We start from the raw sequence: 19,341 nt of genomic DNA, 5'->3' as shown, positions 1-19,341 counted from the left end.
ATTTGGTTGGATATGTAGAGGCTAGGATTCTCTCCTTTTCTTTTCTTTTAGAGAAAATAGGGGATCAAAATATAACGTAATGCAACAAGTAGGCTATAGATTGTCAAATAAAAGTAGGCTAGACAAATAACATAATACAATTGGACTAGTTTGCACATGTTGTTTCAAACACATTTAGCTAAACTTAAACTATATTTCATCCACAGATAGGCCTACGGGGGAAGTCCCAGAGGTGAACTCACCTGAAAGAGGCGCAAAATGTTGGCGACCATAATCGATACAGAACTTGCCGAGGCTCCAATGACTCCAACCACTTTCTCGGGCTTGACGAACACGGGCGGTTCTCCATTGGTGCACCTCACATCTGAAGTGTCCTTCTGTATCAATGCCTGAACGAAAGTTAATGATTGTTCAAGCGCATATGTATCCCTCGAACAAGTGTCTAGCACCCGGGCGCCTAGGGTGATGTTGGGTAAAAGTTGATCGTCGAGGTTAATTTGATCCAGAGCATACAGCATGGCCTCCAGCCGATGGATCCCGTTCTCCTTTTTGATATTTCCACAAGGCGTGCTTTCGGCCCCTCTGGTGTGCACAGGGAAGAGACCACCGAGGGTCAAATGTCCCTCAATCCGGATAGAATGGGGTGCGTAAACCTCCTGCGACAGCGCAAAATCCACCAAGGTTCTCGTCAACCAAAACACTCTCCATAGAAAGCGAGGGTGTTGCTTCGTTCCGAGAGCGTAACGAGCCATGATGCTCCGACGGCTGAGTTAGTTCTAGCGAAAGGGGAGGCTGCAATCCACCTATATCACTACCTAAATGGCAGTAAAGTGTGTTAATACGAGCCAATTCCTATTACCAAGGAGGAGATTCAACAAACTGGATGAAAAAAATCGAGACGACTTCGGTTTCTACTCAGGCAAACTGCGCCCATCGCTTGACCCCCAGGAGTGTTTGGCGTAGCTTGTTGAATCAAAAACACCATTTGACGAGGATTCAAAATTGCTCAGGTAAACGAGGCAATTGACATCATTTTTGTCTGAGAAAACATCAATAATGATAGACTTTACTCAAGGGTTCCACTGTCACAAAACTATTTATGACAGTAGGCTAACCAAAGCACTGAAAGCAACATCTATTAGCTTGAACACAGTAAAAGGGGTCTGGTCATAACAATCTGAGGAAAAAGCATACGGTAAAATGTATTTCACAGAACTAATAGATCGACAAGATCGAACAACCTTTAAAAAAAATTATCTTTGATCTTAGGTCCAGCAGAACTGGGTGACATTATTTTTGCCGAGGCCAACTTCACATGAGCGCAGTGACGGATCTGGCGTGTCCGCTATGATCTGCCTGCTGCGTCTCGGTCGACCAGCAGTCTATATCATCACTAAAAATCTACACGAATAAAACTACGATCGTTGGATCGACATATAGAAGTGAACAAAAACGCAAACACGCTATCCTTCTTTCTTTATCGTCTTCTACTCCGCAAAAAAATCGTATATTCATAAAACAAATGAATGACTCACAGAATAACTCACCATGCGCGCTTAGTTTTCACCCGCTATCATTGAGAGGCGTCATTCAATCTGCTTGAAAAACCCCGAGGTGAATTAGCCTACTTCTCAAGGTGGGTTCCAAATATTCTACCCGTAGAAAGTCATCTTTGGGAGGTTTGGGCAAGTATTTAAATCCTCTCTGTCAGTGCGTCGTCTTTTGGCTACATTACTCAGTCAAGGCAAAACATAGTAAACCACAAGTTTTTAATCCATTCCTGCCTTTCCTGCCTTCACATTATCGACGTCGGTGCGCACTGAGCCTTTTGCCTCACGCAGTCGTTTGGGGGTCCGTTGAAATCCCAAATCTCTCTCTCTCTCGCACTCACTCACTCACCCACCCACCCACCTAATTATACATTTGTGTAAACAAATATCTGAAATGGCCACCATAATAGTCAGCTCATCTGGGATAATTTTTTATCATTTGACAGTGCAGATTATGTAGACGTTTCACGAGTACAATACATGACAGGAAGTCCAACTGTGTTGAGAAAACTGCCTACTTGTTCAACTCCAAGAGAGATAGGAATATTTTACAATGATCCTTAGCTGGGGGGTAGTATTACACAATAATTATAATATATACGCTGAATAGAAATATAAAAGCAACATGCAAAAATGTCAATAACTTTACTGAGTTACAGTTCATAGAAGGAAATCAGTCAATTGAAAAAAATGAATTATTCCTTAGGCACAAATCTATGGATTTCACATTACTGGAAATTCTGTTGGTCACAGATACCTTTAAAAAAAAACTAGGGGTGTGGATCAGAAAACCAGTCAGTATCTGGTGCAACACATCTCCTTTGCATAGAGCTAATCAGGATGTTGACGGTGGCCTGTGGAATGATGTCCCACTCCTCTTCAATGGCTGTGCGAAGTTGCTAGATATTGGTGGGAACATGGGACATTTTTAGCTTTCAGTAATTGCGACATGGGGGTGTGCACTATCATGCTGAAACATGAGGTGATGGCAGATGAATGGTACAACAATGGGCCTCAGGATCTCGTCACGGTATATCTGCGCTTTCAAATTGCCATTGATAAAATGCAATTGTGTTCGTTGTAGGTAGCTTGTGCCTGCTCATACCATAACTCCACCGCCACCATGGGGAACTCTGCTCACAATTTTGACATCAGCAAACTGCTCGCCCACACGACCCCATACTCCAGGGATAATCAACTTGATTCAGCCACGGGCCGATTCTTTCTTGAGCAGATGGTCGGCGGGCTGGAACATACACTGAACAAAAATATAAAACGCAACATGTAAAGTGTTGGTCCCATGTTTCATGAGCTAAAATAAAAAGTCCCAGAAATGTACTGTACACACAAAAAGCTTATTTCTCTCAAGTTTTTGCATACATTTGTTTACATCCCTGTTAGTGAGCATTTCTCCTTTGCCAAGACAATCCATCCACCTGACAGGTGTGGGATATCAAGAAGCTGATTAAACAGCATGATCACTACACAGGTGCACCTTGAGCTAGGGACAATAAAAGGTCACACTAAAATGTGTCACACAACACAATGCAAGAGATTTCTCAAGTTTGGAGGGAGCATGCAATTTGTATGCTGACTGCAGGAATGTCCACCACAGCTTTTGCCAGAGAATTTAAGGTTCTCTACCAGAAGCCGCATCCAACGTCGTTTTAGAGATTTTGGAAGTACGTCCAACCGACATCAGAACCGCAGGCCACTTGAAACCACGCCAGCCCAGGACCTCCACATCCGCCTTTTTCACCAGCAGGATCTTCTGAGACCAGCCATCCGGACAGCTGATGAAACGGTGGTTTTGCACAACCGAAGAATTTCTGCACAAACTGTCACAAACCGTCTCAGTTAAGCGAATCTGCTAGCTTGTCGTTCTCACCAGAGTCTTGAACTGACTGCAGTTCTGCGTCAGACCCCTTGGGTTGTGCCGTGGCGGAGATCTTTGTGGGCTATACTCGGCCTTGTCTTAGGACGGTAAGTTGGTGGTTGGAGACATCCCTCTAGTAGTGTGGGGGCTGTGCTTTGGCAAAGTGGGTGGGGTTATATCCTGCCTGTTTGGCCCTGTCCGGGGGTATCATCGGATGGGGCCACAGTGTCTTCTGATCCCTCCTGTCTCAGCCTCCAGTATTTATGCTACAGTAGTTTATGTGTCGGGGGGCTAGGGTCAGTCTGTTACATCTGGAGTATTTCTCTTGTCTTATCCGGTGTCCTGTGTGAATTTAAATATGCTCTCTCTAATTCTCTCTTTCTCTCTTTCTTTCTTTCTCTCGGAGGACCTGAGCCCTAGGACCATGCCTCGGGACTACCTGGCATGATGACTCCTTGCTGTCCCCAGTCCACCTGGCCGTGCTGCTGCTCCAGTTTCAACTGTTCTGCCTGCAGCTATGGAACCCTGACCTGTTCACCGGACGTGCTTGTTGCACCCTCGACAACTACTATGATTATTATTATTTGACCATGCTGGTCATTTATGAACATTTTAACATCTTGACCATGTTCTGTTATAATATCCACCCGGCACAGCCAGAAGAGGACTGGCCACCCCTCATAGCCTGGTTCCTCTCTAGGTTTCTTCCTAGGTTTTTGGCCTTTCTAGGGAGTTTTTCCTAGGGAGTTTTTCCTAGCCACCGTGCTTCTTTCACATGCATTGCTTGCTGTTTTAGGCTGGGTTTCTGTACAGCACTTTGAGATATCAGCTGATGTACGAAGGGCTATATAAATACATTTGATTTGAGTGGGGAAATGCTCGCCTTCAATGGCCACTGGCACGCTGGAAAATTGTGCTCTTCATGGATGAATCCCGGTTTCATCTGTACCGGGCAGATGGCTGACAGCATGTACGGCGTTGTGTGGGTGAACGGTTTGCTGATGTCGATGTTGTCTCGCTGCAATGTGTCTCGCTGCAAAAGGCAAATGGTGGTCACAACAGATACTGACTGGTTTTCTGATCCATGCCCCTACCTTTCTCTTATAGGTATCTGTGAGCAACAGCTGCAAATCTGTGTTCCCAATCATGTCAACTTCATAGATTAGGGCATAAGGAATTTATTTCAAATGCCTGATTTTCTTATATGAACTGTAACTCAGTAAAAACGTAGAAATTGTTTCATGTTGCATTTATATTTCTGTTCAGTGTAATTACAAATTATTTGTAGACTGCAATTTGACCGCAAGAATCCCAAACATATCATTTCAAACCTTGCTTACATTTGTATACAATCAGTTATCACTACCCCATTAGACTTCTGAACATCTAATCAAATGGCTACCCAGACTGTTTGCAATTGCCCCCCCCCCCCCTCTTTTACGCTGCTTCTACTCTCTGTTATTATCTATGAATAGTCACTTTAATAACTCTACCTACATGTACACTACCGTTCAAAAGTTTGGGGTCACTTAGAAATGTCCTGGTTTTTGGATAGAAAACCCAATTTTTTGTCCATTAAAATAACATCAAATTGATCAGAAGTACAGTGTAGACATTGTTAATGTTGTAAATGACTTTTGTAGCTGGAAATGGCAGATTATTTATGGAATACCTACATAGGCGTACAGAGGCCAATTATCAGCAACCATCACTTCTGTGTTCCAATGGCACGTTGTGTTAGCTAATCCAAGTTTATCAGGCTATTCCATGTGAGAAATTGCCAAGAAACTGAAGATCTCATACAACGCTGTGTACTACTCCCTTCACAGAACAGCACAAACTGGCCCTAACCAGAATAGAAAGAGGAGTGGGAGGCCCCGGTGCACAACTGAGCAAGAGGACAAGTACATTAGAGTGTCTAGTTTGAGAAACAGATGCCTCACAAGTCCTCAACCGGCAGCTGCATTAAATAGTACACACAAAACACGAGTCTCAAAGTCAACAGTGAAGAGGCAACTCCGCAATTCTTTGTCAAATAGCCCTTACGCAGCCTGGAGGTGTGTTTTGGGTCATTGTCCTGTTGAAAAACAAATTATAGTTCCACTAAGCACAAACCAGATGGGATGGCGTATTGCTGCAGAATGCTGCAGATAAATTACAGACAGTGTCACCAGCAAAGCACCCCCACACCCTTACACCTCCTCCTCCATGCTTCACAGTGGGAACCACACATGCAGAGGTCATCAGGTTCACCTACTCTGCGTCTAACAAAGAGACGGCGGTTGGAACCAAAGATCTTATATTTGGATTCATCAAACCAAAGCATAGATTTCCACTGGTCTAATGTCCATTTCTCGTGTTTCTTGGCCCAAGCAAGTATCTTCTTCTTATTGGTGTCCTTTAGTAGGGGTTTCTTTGCAGCAAATCAACCATGAAGTTCTGATTCACGCAGTCTGAACAGTTGATGTTGAGATATGTCTGTTACTTGAACTCTGTGAAGCATTTATTTGGCGGCAATCTGAGGTGCAGTTATCTCTAATGAACCTATCCTCTGCGGCAGAGGTAACTCTGGGTCTTCCTCTCCTGTGGCGTGTAACATTGGGTGGGCTTTCTATGTTCCTTTTTCTATGTTTTTGTATTTCTTTGTTTTGGGCCGAGTAGGGTTCCTAATCAGAGGCAGCTGTCTATCGTTGTCTCTGATTAGGAATCATACTTAGGCAGCCTGTTTTCCTTTGGGGTTTTGTGGGTAGTTGTTTCTGTTGTGTGGTTTGCACCGACAGAACTGTTGGCGTTTGTTTGTGTCTTATGTTCAAGTGTTTTGTATTATTAAAATTCAATATGAACACTCACCACGCTGCACCTTGGTCCCTTTTTCTGATGATCGTTACATGGCGGTCCTCATGAGAGCCAGTTTCATCATAGCGCTTGATGGTTTTTGCGAATGCACTTGAAGAAACGTTCAAATTCTTGACATTTTCCGGATTGACTGACCATCATGTCATAAAGTAATGATGGACTGTCGTTTCTCTTTGCTTATTTGAGCTGTTATTGCTATAATATGGACTTGGTCATTTACCAAATAGAGCCATCTTCTGTATACCACCCCTAGCCTTGTCACAACACAACTGATTGGCTCAAATGCATTAAGGGAAGAAGTTCCACAAATGAACTTTTAACAAGACACACCTGTTAATTGAAATGCATTCCAGGTGACTTCCTCATGAAGCTGGTTGAGAGAATGCCAAGATTTTGGGCTCCTGAGTGGCACAGCGGTCTAAGGCACTGCATCTTAGTGCTAGGGCCGTCACTACAGACCCTGGTTCAATTCCAGGCTGTATCACAACTGGCCATGATTGGGAGAATTGGCCCAGCATCGTCTGGGTTAGGGTTTGGCCGGGGTAAAATAAGATGTTTTCTTAATTAACTGTCTTGCCTACTTAAATAAAGGTGAAAAAAAAATCAGGAGTGTGCAAAGGGTGGCTTCTTTGAAGAATCTCAAATATAAAATATATTTTGATTTAACACTTTTTTGCTTACTAAATGATTCCAAATGTGTTATTTAATAGTTTTGAATTCTTCACTATTATTCTACAATGTAGTAAATAGTAAAAATAAAGAAAAATCCTGGAATGAGTAGGTGTGTCCACACGTTTGACTGGTACTCTACACACATTCTACCAGGGCCGTCTCTGAGTGGTCGGGTAGGCTGTTTGGAGTGTTTAACCTGTTTGGTATAGGGGGCAGTATTGAGAATTTTGGAAAAAATATGTTCCCATTTTTAACTGCCTCCTACACCAACTCAGAAGCTAGAATATGCATATTATTGTTCAGGTTTGGATAGAAAACACTCTGAATTTTCTAAAACTGTTTGAATGGTGTCTGTGAGTATAACAGAACTCCTATGGCAGGCAAAAACCTGACAAGGCTTCAAGCAGGAAGTACCCTGTCTGACAAGGAGTCGTGCGTCTTACCTCTTTTTATTGAAAAGTAAGGATCTTAGCTGTAACGTGACAATTCCCAGGGCTCCAATAGGCTCTCAGAGCCCGCGAAATAACTGAAGGTTTACGAGGGAACCTCAGGTTGAAATATATTATCGCCTTTTGTAAGTGGATGCTCGGAGGACCTTTCAATGATGCGCGTGCATGAGTCGCTTCTGAGGAGAAATTTTATTCGGCTGTTTAGGCTCAATGCATACTCCCGGTCGGAATATTAACACTTCTCTACGACATAAATGGCATAAAAATTGGTTTTAAACAGCGGTTGACATGCTTCGAAGTACGGTAATGGAATATTTAGACATTTTTGACACGCCAATGCGCCATGCGCGACACCGCGAAGAAGCATTCTAGAACTCACGAACAAAACGTCGCTGTTGGAATATAACGATGGATTATTTGGGACCAAACCAACATTTGTTATTGAAGTAGAAGTCCTGGCAGTGTATTCTGATGAAGAACAAGCAAGGTAAGAACATTTTTCTTATAGGAAATGTGATTTTGGTGGAGGCTGAACTGGGTGGGTATCTAAATAGCTAGCCCTGTAATGCCGGGCTATGTACTTAGATTATTGCAAAATGTGCTTCATCCGAAAAGCTATTTTAAAATCGGACATATCGAGTGCATAGAGGGGTAATGTATCTATAATTCTTAAAATAATTGTTATGCTTTTTGTGAACGTTTATCGTGAGTAATTTAGTAAAATCACCGGAAGTGTTCGGTGGGAATGCTAGTTCTGAACGTCATATGCTAATGTAAAAAGCTGGTTTTTGATATAAATATGAACTTGATTGAACAGACATGCATGTATTGTATAACACAATGTCCTAGGTGTGTCATCTGATGAAGATCATCAAAGGTTAGTGCTGCATTTAGATATGGTTTGGGTTTATGTGACATGATATGCTAGCTTGAAAAATGGCTGTGTGATTATTTCTGGCTGGGTACTCTGCTGACATAATCTAATGTTTTGCTTTTGTTGTAAAGCCTTTTTGAAATCGGACAGTGGGGTTAGATTAACGAGATTCTTGTCTTTAAATAGCTGTGAAATAGTCATATGTTTGAGAAATTGAAGTTATAGCATTTCTAACGATTCAAAAATCGCGCCACTGGATTGAAGTGGCTGTTACGTAGGTGGGACGAAATCGTCCCACATAGCCCAGAGAGGTTAACCGACTGGATTTAGGACCACCGAGCGGGCTGACAGGCTGTGTGAAAGCAAAGCTTCTGGAAGGCTGGCTAGACCAGCACGGGAGAGTTGAGCGTAGTTCAGTGTTGACGTTGCCCTCTTTCATCAAGTCGTAAAAGGAACAGAAACTGGACAGTCTTCAGTTGACTGATGTAGCTGGCAAGGTAACTGCTGTTTAATTTCACAGAAAAAAACTAAACTAGTGTTAATTTGCATTGCTGAGCTAGTAATGTAACTGACATGTAACATTAGCTAATGTTTCATCCCCTCTAGACTGAGGTGAATGAATAAGCTACGCTAGTGAATAGCTACCACAGCCAGGTCAGCTCTAGCATCTAGTTATGTCAGATAGCGATATGTGGATGCTATTATTACTATTTTAAAGCAGTTGTTTGTACAGTGGTTCCTCCTTTAAAAGTTGCGTCATACTGCGGCACACCTTGCATGTTGGAAGGCTCCCTCTCAGAGGAGGCTGAGTGCTAGCAGCATGACGCCAGGTCTTATGGCATCTGGGAACAGGGAGAGGAGATTGAGCCCACGCATTCTGTGGCACATCATTTAATTGTCAGCCATTTTTTCTGACCACCAGTTTGACCACCAGAGGGCATCTTTGAGAAGCATTTGATAGTCTTCCATATTGGCATTACCAGACAGGGAGGGCACGCGGGAGACTGGGGTTCAAGTCCCCAACGGAGAGGAATGAGTAGGCTGTCCTTGTAAATAAGAATTTGTTCTTAACTGATTCCAAATGTGTTATTTCATAGTTGTGATGTATTCACTATTATTCTACATTGTAGAAAATAGTAAAAATAAAGAAAAATCCTAGAATGAGTAGGTGTGTCCAAACGTTTGACTGGTACTTGATTAATTAATTAGATTAATATTATGGTGTTTCTATTCCATGAAAAACGAAAAACCCTCTGGATTTCTGGTAGGATGGAACGGAAAATATGGCACTGTGTAACGCCCTGGCCATAGAGAGGGGTTTTTTGTTCTTTATTTTGGTTAGGCCAAGGTGTTACATTGGGAGGGCGTTCTATGTTCTGTTTCTATGTGTTTGTATTTCTTTGTTTTGGGCCGTTTGTGTGGCTCCCAAATCAGGCACAGCTGAAGTTCGTTGTTGTTGATTGGGAGTCACACATAAGTGCATGTTTTTCCGTTGGGGTTTTGTGGGTAATTGTTTCTGTCATTGTGTTTCACCTGACAGGACTGTTTGGCTGTCGGTTTTTTCTTGTTTTGTTTGTATAATGTTCTTTCTTAATTAAATATGATGAACACTAACTCCGCTGCATTTTGGTCCACTCTCTCTCATGACAGCCGTTACAGAATTACCCACCACAAAAGGACCAAGCAGCGGAGGAAGGAGCAGCACCAGGAGAGCAGCATGATGGACTCATGGACGTGGGAACAAATACTGGACGGAGAGGGACCATGGACTCAGGCTGGGGATTATCGCCTCCCGCAGTGGGAGATCAAAGCGGAGAGGCGATGGTATGAGGAGAGAGAGTGCAACAGGCACGAGAGGCAGCCCCAAGATTTTTTTGGGGGGGGCACACGGGACAGTCGGCGGTGCCGAGGTCAGAACCAGAGCCAGTCGGGTTGATGTAGGAGGTGAGCGAAGGGTGGAAAGCAGAGACAGTGAAGGAGTTGATGGGGAGATTGGAGGAGAGAGAGATGAGAGACCTGCTGGTTTGGTGCTTAAGGCACGGCATTCGCCCTACGGAGCGTGTCAGTGAATTGATGTCACCTGAGTCAGTTCTCCATACTCGTCCTGAGGTGCGTGCTGGCTGTCTGTTGAAGACTGTGCCTGCGCCCAGAAACAGGCCTCCTGCATGTCTTCCCAGCCCTGCACGTCCTGTGCCTATGCCCAGAAACAGGCCTCCTGCATGTCTTTCCAGCCCTGCACGTCCTGTGCCTACGCCCAGAACCAGGCCTCCTGCATGTCTTCCCATCCTGGTCAAGCCCGTGCCTCCTCCACGGACCAGGCCTCCAGGGGGTCTCCCCATCCTGGTTAAGCCTGTGCCTCCTCCTCGGACCAGGCCTCCAGTGGGTCTCCCCATCCTGGTCAGTCCTGTGCCTCCTCCCAGGACCAGGCCACCAGTGGGTCTCCCCATCCTGGTCCGTCCGGTGCCACCTCCCAGGACTAGGCCTCCAGAGTGGCCCGCCTGTTCGGAGCTGCCAGAGTGGCCCGCCTGTTCGGAGCTGCCAGAGTGGCCCGCCTGTTCGGAGCTGCCAGAGTGGCCCGCCGGTTCGGAGCTGCCATAGTGGGCCGCCGGTCCGGAGCTGCCAGAGTGGCCCGCCGGTCCGCAGCTGCCAGAGTGGCCCGCCTGTCCGGAGCTGCCAGAGTGGCCCGCCTGTCCGGAGCTGCCAGAGTGGCCCGCCTGTCCGGAGCTGCCAGAGTGGCCCGCCTGTCCGGAGCTGCCAGAGTGGCCCGCCTGTCCGGATCTGCCATCGGCGCCCGCCAGCCGGGCGCAGCCAGGGACACCCGCCAGCCGGGCGAAGCCAGGGTCGCCCACCAGACCTTCGGCGCGGCCAGGTGCGCCACCTAAGAGGGCGACGCCAAGGGTGGGGCAGAGGCCACGTCCCGCACCTGAGCCGCCGCCGTAAGAAGGCCCACCCAGACCCTCCCCTTCAGTGTCAGGTTTTGCGACCGGAGTCCGCACCTTGGGGGGGGGGGGTTTTGTTCTTTATTTTGGTTAGGCCAGGGTGTTACATTGGGAGGGCGTTTTATGTTCTGTTTCTATGCGTTTGTATTTCTTTGTTTTGGGCCGTGTGTGGCTCCCAAATCAGGCACAGCTGAAGTTCGTTTGTTGTTGATTGGGAGTCACACAAGTGCATGTTTTCCCGTTGGGGTTTTGTGGGTAATTGTTTCTGTCATTGTGTTTCACCTGACAGGACTGTTTGGCTGTCGGTTTTTTCTTGTTTTGTTTGTACAATGTTCTTTCTTAATTAAATATGATGAACACTAACTCCGCTGCGTTTTGGTCCACTCTATCTCATGACAGCCGTTACACACTGTACAAGGTGATGCTCATAAATTCAGAGTGTTGTCAGATTGTCAGTTTGTAAATTCAGACCGTTTCGCTCTCACGTTGTAGAGTTGATTTGAGCGTTCTGGCCTTACAACGTCAGTCAAGCATCCAAGCTAACATTGGCTAGTTTGCTAGCTGCTTCCAGACACAAATTAAACCACTCTGACCATTTTACTCGCCCTAGCAGAGCTGGTTAGGCAGTTTTTGTGTTAACCAGAGTGTTGATGACTGTAATTGTGCTTCTGGAAACAATTTAATTACGTTTTTTTTGTTGCCGACATTTACTGACACCGGCCGTATTAAATGGGTGTTGAGCGCTTGTAAATGCATTATTCTTTGCTCTGGTACTCATACGAGAGTGCTCTGAAATCGGAGTAGATAGCCAGAGTGAATTTACGAAAGCACCCAAATGTCCATTGAGAATGCACAACGACTATACCATTTAGCTAAGCTAAGAATGACTGGAGTAATCAAGTCAATAAACGTTGGGTAGTTAGCCTATAAATAATATACTGTCAAGTTTGATGTGTAACTACTAACGTTAGGTTGATAGCTAACATACCAGTATATACTGCTTTAATAATACGCTATGTGGTTCGTAAGGACAGCGTAGCTAACAAATTGTCAGCCAACATAATGTGTAAGGTAACTTTTTTGAAAAGTCATTACTTTATTACAATGAATAGCAAGCTATCGCGAGAACGCACTCTATCGACTCTGCGGCTTGAGCATGCTTTTGGTACACAGTCGATAGCACGCTGGACTTCGGGGAAGAAGGTTGAGGGTTCATTTGAAGCCGTGCACATTATCCATTTATTATTTGGTTTATAGTGCCCATTCATTGTCAGTTAGAGACACAGTAGTGCATTGGGACCCAAAAGCATAATCAGTGCTCTAACTCCTCGTTTGTAGTTAGGGGAAATCTGGTCTGTGATAGGATGGGTTTTTTTCACACCTAGCTTGGCTATTAGACTATTCTTCAGTAAAGGTTGAATAGTCTATTGTTCAGTTATTAGCCCCCCTCCCCAACTTGCAACAAATGGATGTCTTTAAGTCGAGAGCAAAACTTTTTGATTTTTAATCAAAAATAATTGTTCTGAAAGCAAAAACGAGGCTTCAAAGTTAAAACAAATTTTGCAATCAAATATTTTGTAATAGAGCGCAAAACGTTATGCATTTTATTCTCCAAAAATATTTAGAGAACAAAAATGTATTTGAAATCAAAACTCAAATTTATTTTCGCTATCAACCACCCTCCATTTTGGCTATTCTTTGAGTGTCAGTTTGGCTACAACCAATACCGTTCAGCCTTTCTTTCCGACACAAAGGAAGTCATAGCGGACACCTACGAAGGACTGTGTGATGATGGCATCTCAGGTAAGCAGTACTGGGCGTTCTTTCGTCCAACTTTTACATAGCTAGTAGTTAGCTCCTACGATTCAGTGTCGGTTCATAACATTGTACTATATTACATACATACATAGTGTAGAATGCTAAATCATGCAATTATTATTCTCAAGCTAACCAAAAGCATTTAGCTACGAACGCATGTGCTCACCAGTTGAATGAATCTAACTTTCTATCATGGCAACTCATAAGCAGGCCATGACCTATTTGTTTCATAGTTGATATATAATAATTTTTCTTGACCACGGCCGTTGTGGAACGGGTATGGGTTGTAACTTCCCTCTGGGCAGGTGCCTGGGAGCCTTGCACTGGGCGCACACTGAGCAGGAGGAAACATAAACCCTCACGATGCCACGATGACCAGAGGAGGGTGACGTGTGGGCCCAATAGATCAACCGGTCGCGGACAGCAGACGGAATGTATAGACACCCAGCTGGACACTGGAGAGGAGTGGGCTCTTCCCTGCACCATCTATGGCCGCAGAGGGCACACTGCTGGTCGGTGCTGGGGGGGTTCCTCAGGGACTCGAGGAGGCAGGTGAAGAATGTATCCCTGTCCCAGGGATTCAGAGACATATGTTTCCATAGCCGCCGTCTCCTCCTGTGACAGAGGACACACGTGACTCCTGGGGGGTGCCGGGTCTACCAGGAGATTTATCGCACAATCCCCCCGTCGATGGGGTGGTAATTGAGTCGCCTTCTTCTTACAGAAGGCGAGAGCCAAATCGGCATATTCTGAGGGGATGCACACGGTGGAAACCTGGTCTGGACTTTCCACCGTAGTCGCACCGATGGAAACCCCTACACACCTCCCTGAGCACTTTCATGACCACCCCTTGAGAGCCCTTTGTTGCCACGAAATAGTGGAGTCATGACAGGCCAACCAGGGTAGGCCCAGCACCACGGGAAACGCAGGAAATTTAATAAACGCATACATGTGAGCAACAGGGGGCTCTGGGTGACAGGATGGTGCCCTGTCTGCTGCCTCGACTCCCTGAGAAACCCCCCCAGCACCGACCAGCAGTGTGCCCTCTGCGGCCACAAATGGTGCAGGGAAGGGCCCCTCCTCCGGTCGCCCTAAGCGCAGCACCTCCCAGCTCCATGGGCGTTGGAGTGCTGGGGGATGGAACTGACAGGCCCCGATACGGACGTCCGTGGGTAGCCAGCAGGTTGCCCAGCCGGATGGTCAGGTCCACCAGCTGGTCCAACGTGAGGGTGGTGTCTCGGCAGGCCAACGCCCGACGGACGTCCTCGCGCAGACTGCACCGGTAGCGATCGATCAGGGCCCTGTCGTTCCATCCCGCACTGGCGGCCAGGGTCCGGAAGTCCAAACGAAATCCTGCGTGCTCCTCGTCCCCTGCCTCAGGTGGAACAGACATTCACCCGCCGTTTGACCCTCAGGCTGGTGGTCAAAAACTGCCCGAAAGCAGCGGGTGAACTCTACGTAATGGTCCAACGCCGCATCTCCTTCACTCCATACGGCGTTGGCCCACTCCAGGGCTTTGCCTGAGAGGCAGGAGACGAGGGCGGACACGCTCTCACGTTCCAAAGGAGCCGGGTGGACGGTCGCCAGGTAGAGTTCCAGCTGGAGTAGGAACCACTGGCATCCGGCAGCCGTCCCATCATACTCCCTTGGGAGCGCGAGCCGAATCCCGCTGGGACCGGGTGAAGGAGGGGTGGACAGAGGGGTCTGCTCCACCTCTGGCCTGCTGGCCCCCCTACCTCTGAGGAAGCACGGTTCCCGCTCAGCCCAGTCCAAACTGTTCGCTGCTCTGGCACCCCAATGGTGGAACAAGCTCCCTCACGACGCCAGGACAGCGGAGTCAATCACCACCTTCCGGAGACACCTGAAACCCCACCTCTTTAAGGAATACCTGGGATAGGATAAAGTAATCCTTCTAACCCCCCCCCTTAAAATATTTAGATGCACGATTGTAAAGTGGTTGTTCCACTGGATATCATAAGGTGAATGCACCAATTTGTAAGTCGCTCTGGATAAGAGCGTCTGCTAAATGACTTAAATGTAAATGTAAATGTCTGTAGTGGGGCTGGTGGAGGCAACATGGTCGCGTGCTGCTGGACGTGCTCCTCTACCACCACAGGTAGGGCGTCTGCTCCTGCTGACTCCATTCGAAGGTGAGCGATTCTGTAATGCATCTGTGTGTAGCTGGTGTGGATGAGTCAGGCACAGGACAGCAGATATGAGTAATGTTGCAATTTTACTCAAACAAATAATCACAATACACGTCAATAAATACAAGGCCACAATTACGGACCACAATACAATAAACAATCACTCACAAACAAACACGGGGTTAAATAATGAACAAGTAATTGGGGGATTGAAACCAGGTGTGTAAGACAAAGACAAAACAAATGGAAAATGAAAAGTGGATCGGCGAGGGCTAGAAGGCCGGTGACGTCGACCGCGAACGCCGCGAACGCCGCGAACGCCGCGAACGCCGCCCGAACAAGGAGAGGGACCGACTTCGGCGGAAGTCGTGACAGTGGTCTTGTGAAGGCTTGCTGAATTCTGGCAAAGAGTATGTTCTTTAATCTCTGCATCTCAGTCTACAGATTCTTCCTTTTCCCTGTTTTTGTTTGCTTGGAAATGTTGATACTGGAGGCTGTTATCAGAAGAAACTGTGTAACCTGAATGTATACGGCCATAAGCAAACAGGAAAACCCTCATCTAGTGGCCGGGGAATTTAATGCAATGAAACTTGAATCCGTTTTACCTCATTTCTACCAGCATGTTAAAAATGTACAACCTGAGGGAAAAAAAATCTCTTGACCACCTTTACTTCACAAACAGAGACGCGTACAAAGCTCTCCCTCGCCCTCCGTTTTGCAAATCTGACCATAATTTATCCTCCTGATTCCTGCCTACAAGCAAAAATTAAAGCAGGAAGCACCAGTGACTCATTGAATAAAAAAGTGGTCAGGTGAAGCAAATGCTTAGCTACAGGACTGTTTTACTAGAACAGACTGGAAAATGTTCCGGGATTCCTCCGATGGCATTGAGGAGTACACCACATCTGTCACTGGTTTCATCAATAAATGCATCAATGACGTCGTCCCCACAGTGACTGTACGTACATACCCCAACCAGAAGTCATGGATTACAGGCAACATACAAACTGAGCTAAAGGGTAGAGCTGACACTTTCAAAGAGCGGGAAATCCGGCAAAGCATCAATACAGGACTAAGATTGAATCGTACTACACTGGCTCTGACGCGTGTTGGATTTGGCAGGGCTTGCAAACTATTACAGACTACAGCCGAGACCTACCCAGTGACACGAGCCTACCAGATGAGCTAAATTACTTCTATGCTCACTTCGAGGCAAGTAACACTGAAACATACATGAGAGCCTCAGCTAATCTGGACGATTATGTGATCACGCTCCCGATGTGAGTAAGACCTTTAAACAGGTCAACAGTCACAAGGCCGCAGGGCCAGACGGATTATCAGGATTCTGAGCATGCACTGACCAACTGACAAGTGTCTTCACTGACATTTTCAACCAATCCCTGTCTGAGTCTGTAATACCAACATGTTTCAAGCAGACCACATTCATTCTGTGCCAAAGAACATTAAGGGAACCTGCCTAAATGAATATTGACTCATAGCACTCACGTCTGTAGCACTCACGTCTGTAGCCATGAAGTGCTTTGAAAGGCTAGTCATGGCTCACATCAACACCATTATCCCAGAAACCCTAGACCCACTCCAAATTGCATACCGCCCCAAAAGATCCACAGATGATGCAATCTCTATTGCACTCCACACTGCCTTTCCCACCTGGACAAAAGGAACACCTACAGCTTAGAGTCGGAAGTTTACATACACTTAGGTTGGAGTCATTAAAACTCATTTTTCAAACACTCCACAAATTTCTTGTTAACAAACTATAGTTTTGGCAAGTCGGTTAGGACATCTACATTGTGCATGACACAAGCAATTTTTCCAACATTTTTTACAGACAGATCATTTCACTTATAATTCACTGCATCACAATTCCAGTTGGTCAGAAGCTTACATACACTAAGTTGACTGTGCCTTTAAACAGCTTGGAAAATTCCAGAAAATTATGTCATAGCTTTAGAAGCTTCTGGTAGGCTAATTGACATCATTTGAGGCAATTGGAGGTGTACCTGTGGATGTATTTCAAGGCCTACCTTCAAACTCAGTGCCTCTGTACTTGACATCAGGGGAAAATCAAAAGAAATCAGCCAAGACTTCAGAAAAAAAATTAAAGACCTTCCCAAGTCTGGTTCATCCTTCATCCTTGTACCACGTTCATCTGTATAAGCAATAGTACGCAAGTATAAACACCATGGGACCACGGAGCCGTCATACCGCTCAGGAAGGAGACGCGTTCTGTCTCCTAGAGATGAATGTACTTTGGTGCGAAAAGTGCAAATCAATCCCAGAACAACAGCAAAGGACCTTGTGAGGATGCTGGAGGAAACAGGTACAAAAGTATCTATATTCACAGTAAAATGAGTTCTATATCGACATAACCTGAAAGGCCACTCAACAAGGAAGAAGCCACTGCTCCAAAACCGCCATAAAAAGACAGACTACGGTTTGCAACTGCACATGGGACAAATATCGTACTTTTTGGAGAAATGTCCTCTAGTCTGATGAAACAAAAATAGAACTGTTTGGCTATAATGACCATCGTTATGTTTGGAGGAAAAAGGGAGAGGCTTGCTAACCGTGAAGCGCAGGGTTGGCAGCATCATGTTGTTGGGGTGCTTTGCTGCAGGAGGGACTGGTGCACTTCACAAAATAGATGGCGACATGAGGAAGAAAATTATGTGGATATGTAGAAGCAACATCTCAAGACATCAGTCAGGAAGTTAAAGCTTGGTCGCAAATGGGTCTTCCAAATGGACAGTGACCCCAAGCATACTTCCAAAGTTGTGGCAAAATGGCTTAAGGACAACAAAGTCAAGGTATAGGAGTGGCCATCACAAAGCCCTGACCTCATTCCTATAGAAGATTTGTGGGCAGAACTGAAAAAGCGTGTGCGAGCAAGGAGGCCTTCAAACCTGACTCAGTTACACCATCTCTGTCAGGAGGAATGGGCCAACATTCACCCAACTTATTGTGGGAAGCTTGTGGAAGGCTACCAGAAATGTTTGACCCAAGTTAAACAATTTAAAGGCAATGCTACCAAATACTAATTGAATGTATGTAAACTTCTGACCCACTGGGAATGTGATGAAAGAAATAAAAGCTGAAATAAATAATTCTCTCTACTATTATTCTGACATTTCACATTCTTAAAATAAAGTGGTGATCCTAACTGACCTAGACAGGGATTTTTACTAGGATTAAATGTCAGGAATTGTGAAAAACTGAGTTTAAATGTATTTGGCTAAGGTGAATGTAAACTTCCAAATTCAACTGTACCTACTGAAAATCATTTAACCTCTTAGACATCCCTTAAAGCGACAATCCCTTTCAGCTATGAATGCATTACGGTTCTCAGGGTTGTTGAATGTAATGGTTAGATTCAGAGTAGCATTTTGTGTCCATGTTGAACTCATATGAATTCTGTTTAATTAAGTGGTTAGATGGCAGCATCATGTCACTGTAATTGAAACATGGCCTGTTGACGTTACAGGCATGAATGGACACATTTCTAATGAATTATCTCGAAATAGAGATTTTTTAAATTTAAATAACAGATAATCCATTTACCTACTCTGCGTCTCACAAAGACACGGGTGTTGGAACCACAAATCTCACATTTGGACTCCAAAGGACAGATCTACACCAGTCTAATGTCCATTGCTCCTGTTTTTTGGGCCAAGCAAGTCTCTTCTTATTATTGGTCACCTTTAGTAGTGGTTTCTTTGCAGAAATTCAACCATGAAGGCCTGATTCACGCAGTCTCCTCTGAACAGTTGTTGTTGAGATGTGTCTGTTACCTGAACTCTGTGAAGCATTTATTTGGGCTGCAATCTGAGGTGCAGTTAACTCTGTTGAACTTTTCCTCTGCAGCAGCGGTAACTCTGGGTCTTCCTTTCCTGTGGCGGTCCTCATAAGATCTAGATTTATCATAGCGCTTGATGGTTTTTGCGACTGCACTTGAATAAACATTCAACGTTCTTGAAATTTTCTGTATTGGCTGACCTTCATGTCTTAAAGTAATGATGGGCTGTCATTTCTTTTTGCTTATTTGAGCTGTTATTACCATAATATGTACTTGGTCTTTTACCAAATACGGTTATCTTCTATATACCACCTCTACCTTGTCACAACACAACTGATTTGCT

At 45.3% G+C, this 19,341-nt stretch overlaps 1 protein-coding gene across 4 annotated transcripts in view; it reads right to left on the bottom strand.

The window, feature by feature from the left end:
* LOC115166309 (metabotropic glutamate receptor 7) overlaps nucleotides 1-1,954 on the bottom strand; it is a 127,631-nt gene extending 125,677 nt beyond the window's left edge. For 3 of the 4 annotated variants that reach the window (XM_029720195.1, XM_029720196.1, XM_029720197.1), the window contains exon 1: nucleotides 243-1,954. In XM_029720195.1, coding sequence (XP_029576055.1) covers nucleotides 243-752 — 510 coding nt within the window. In that variant the 5' untranslated portion in view covers nucleotides 753-1,954. The remainder of the gene's footprint in view (nucleotides 1-242) is intronic. The other variant, XM_029720198.1, reaches the window with a different exon arrangement.
* Between the last annotated feature and the right edge of the window lie 17,387 nt (nucleotides 1,955-19,341).

Source organism: Salmo trutta, chromosome 28 (genome assembly GCF_901001165.1).
Source record: "Salmo trutta chromosome 28, fSalTru1.1, whole genome shotgun sequence".
NCBI classification, from domain to species: domain Eukaryota; kingdom Metazoa; phylum Chordata; class Actinopteri; order Salmoniformes; family Salmonidae; genus Salmo; species Salmo trutta.
Note: the sequence above shows the minus strand (reverse complement) of the source record. Positions and strands in the feature narration are given on the sequence as shown.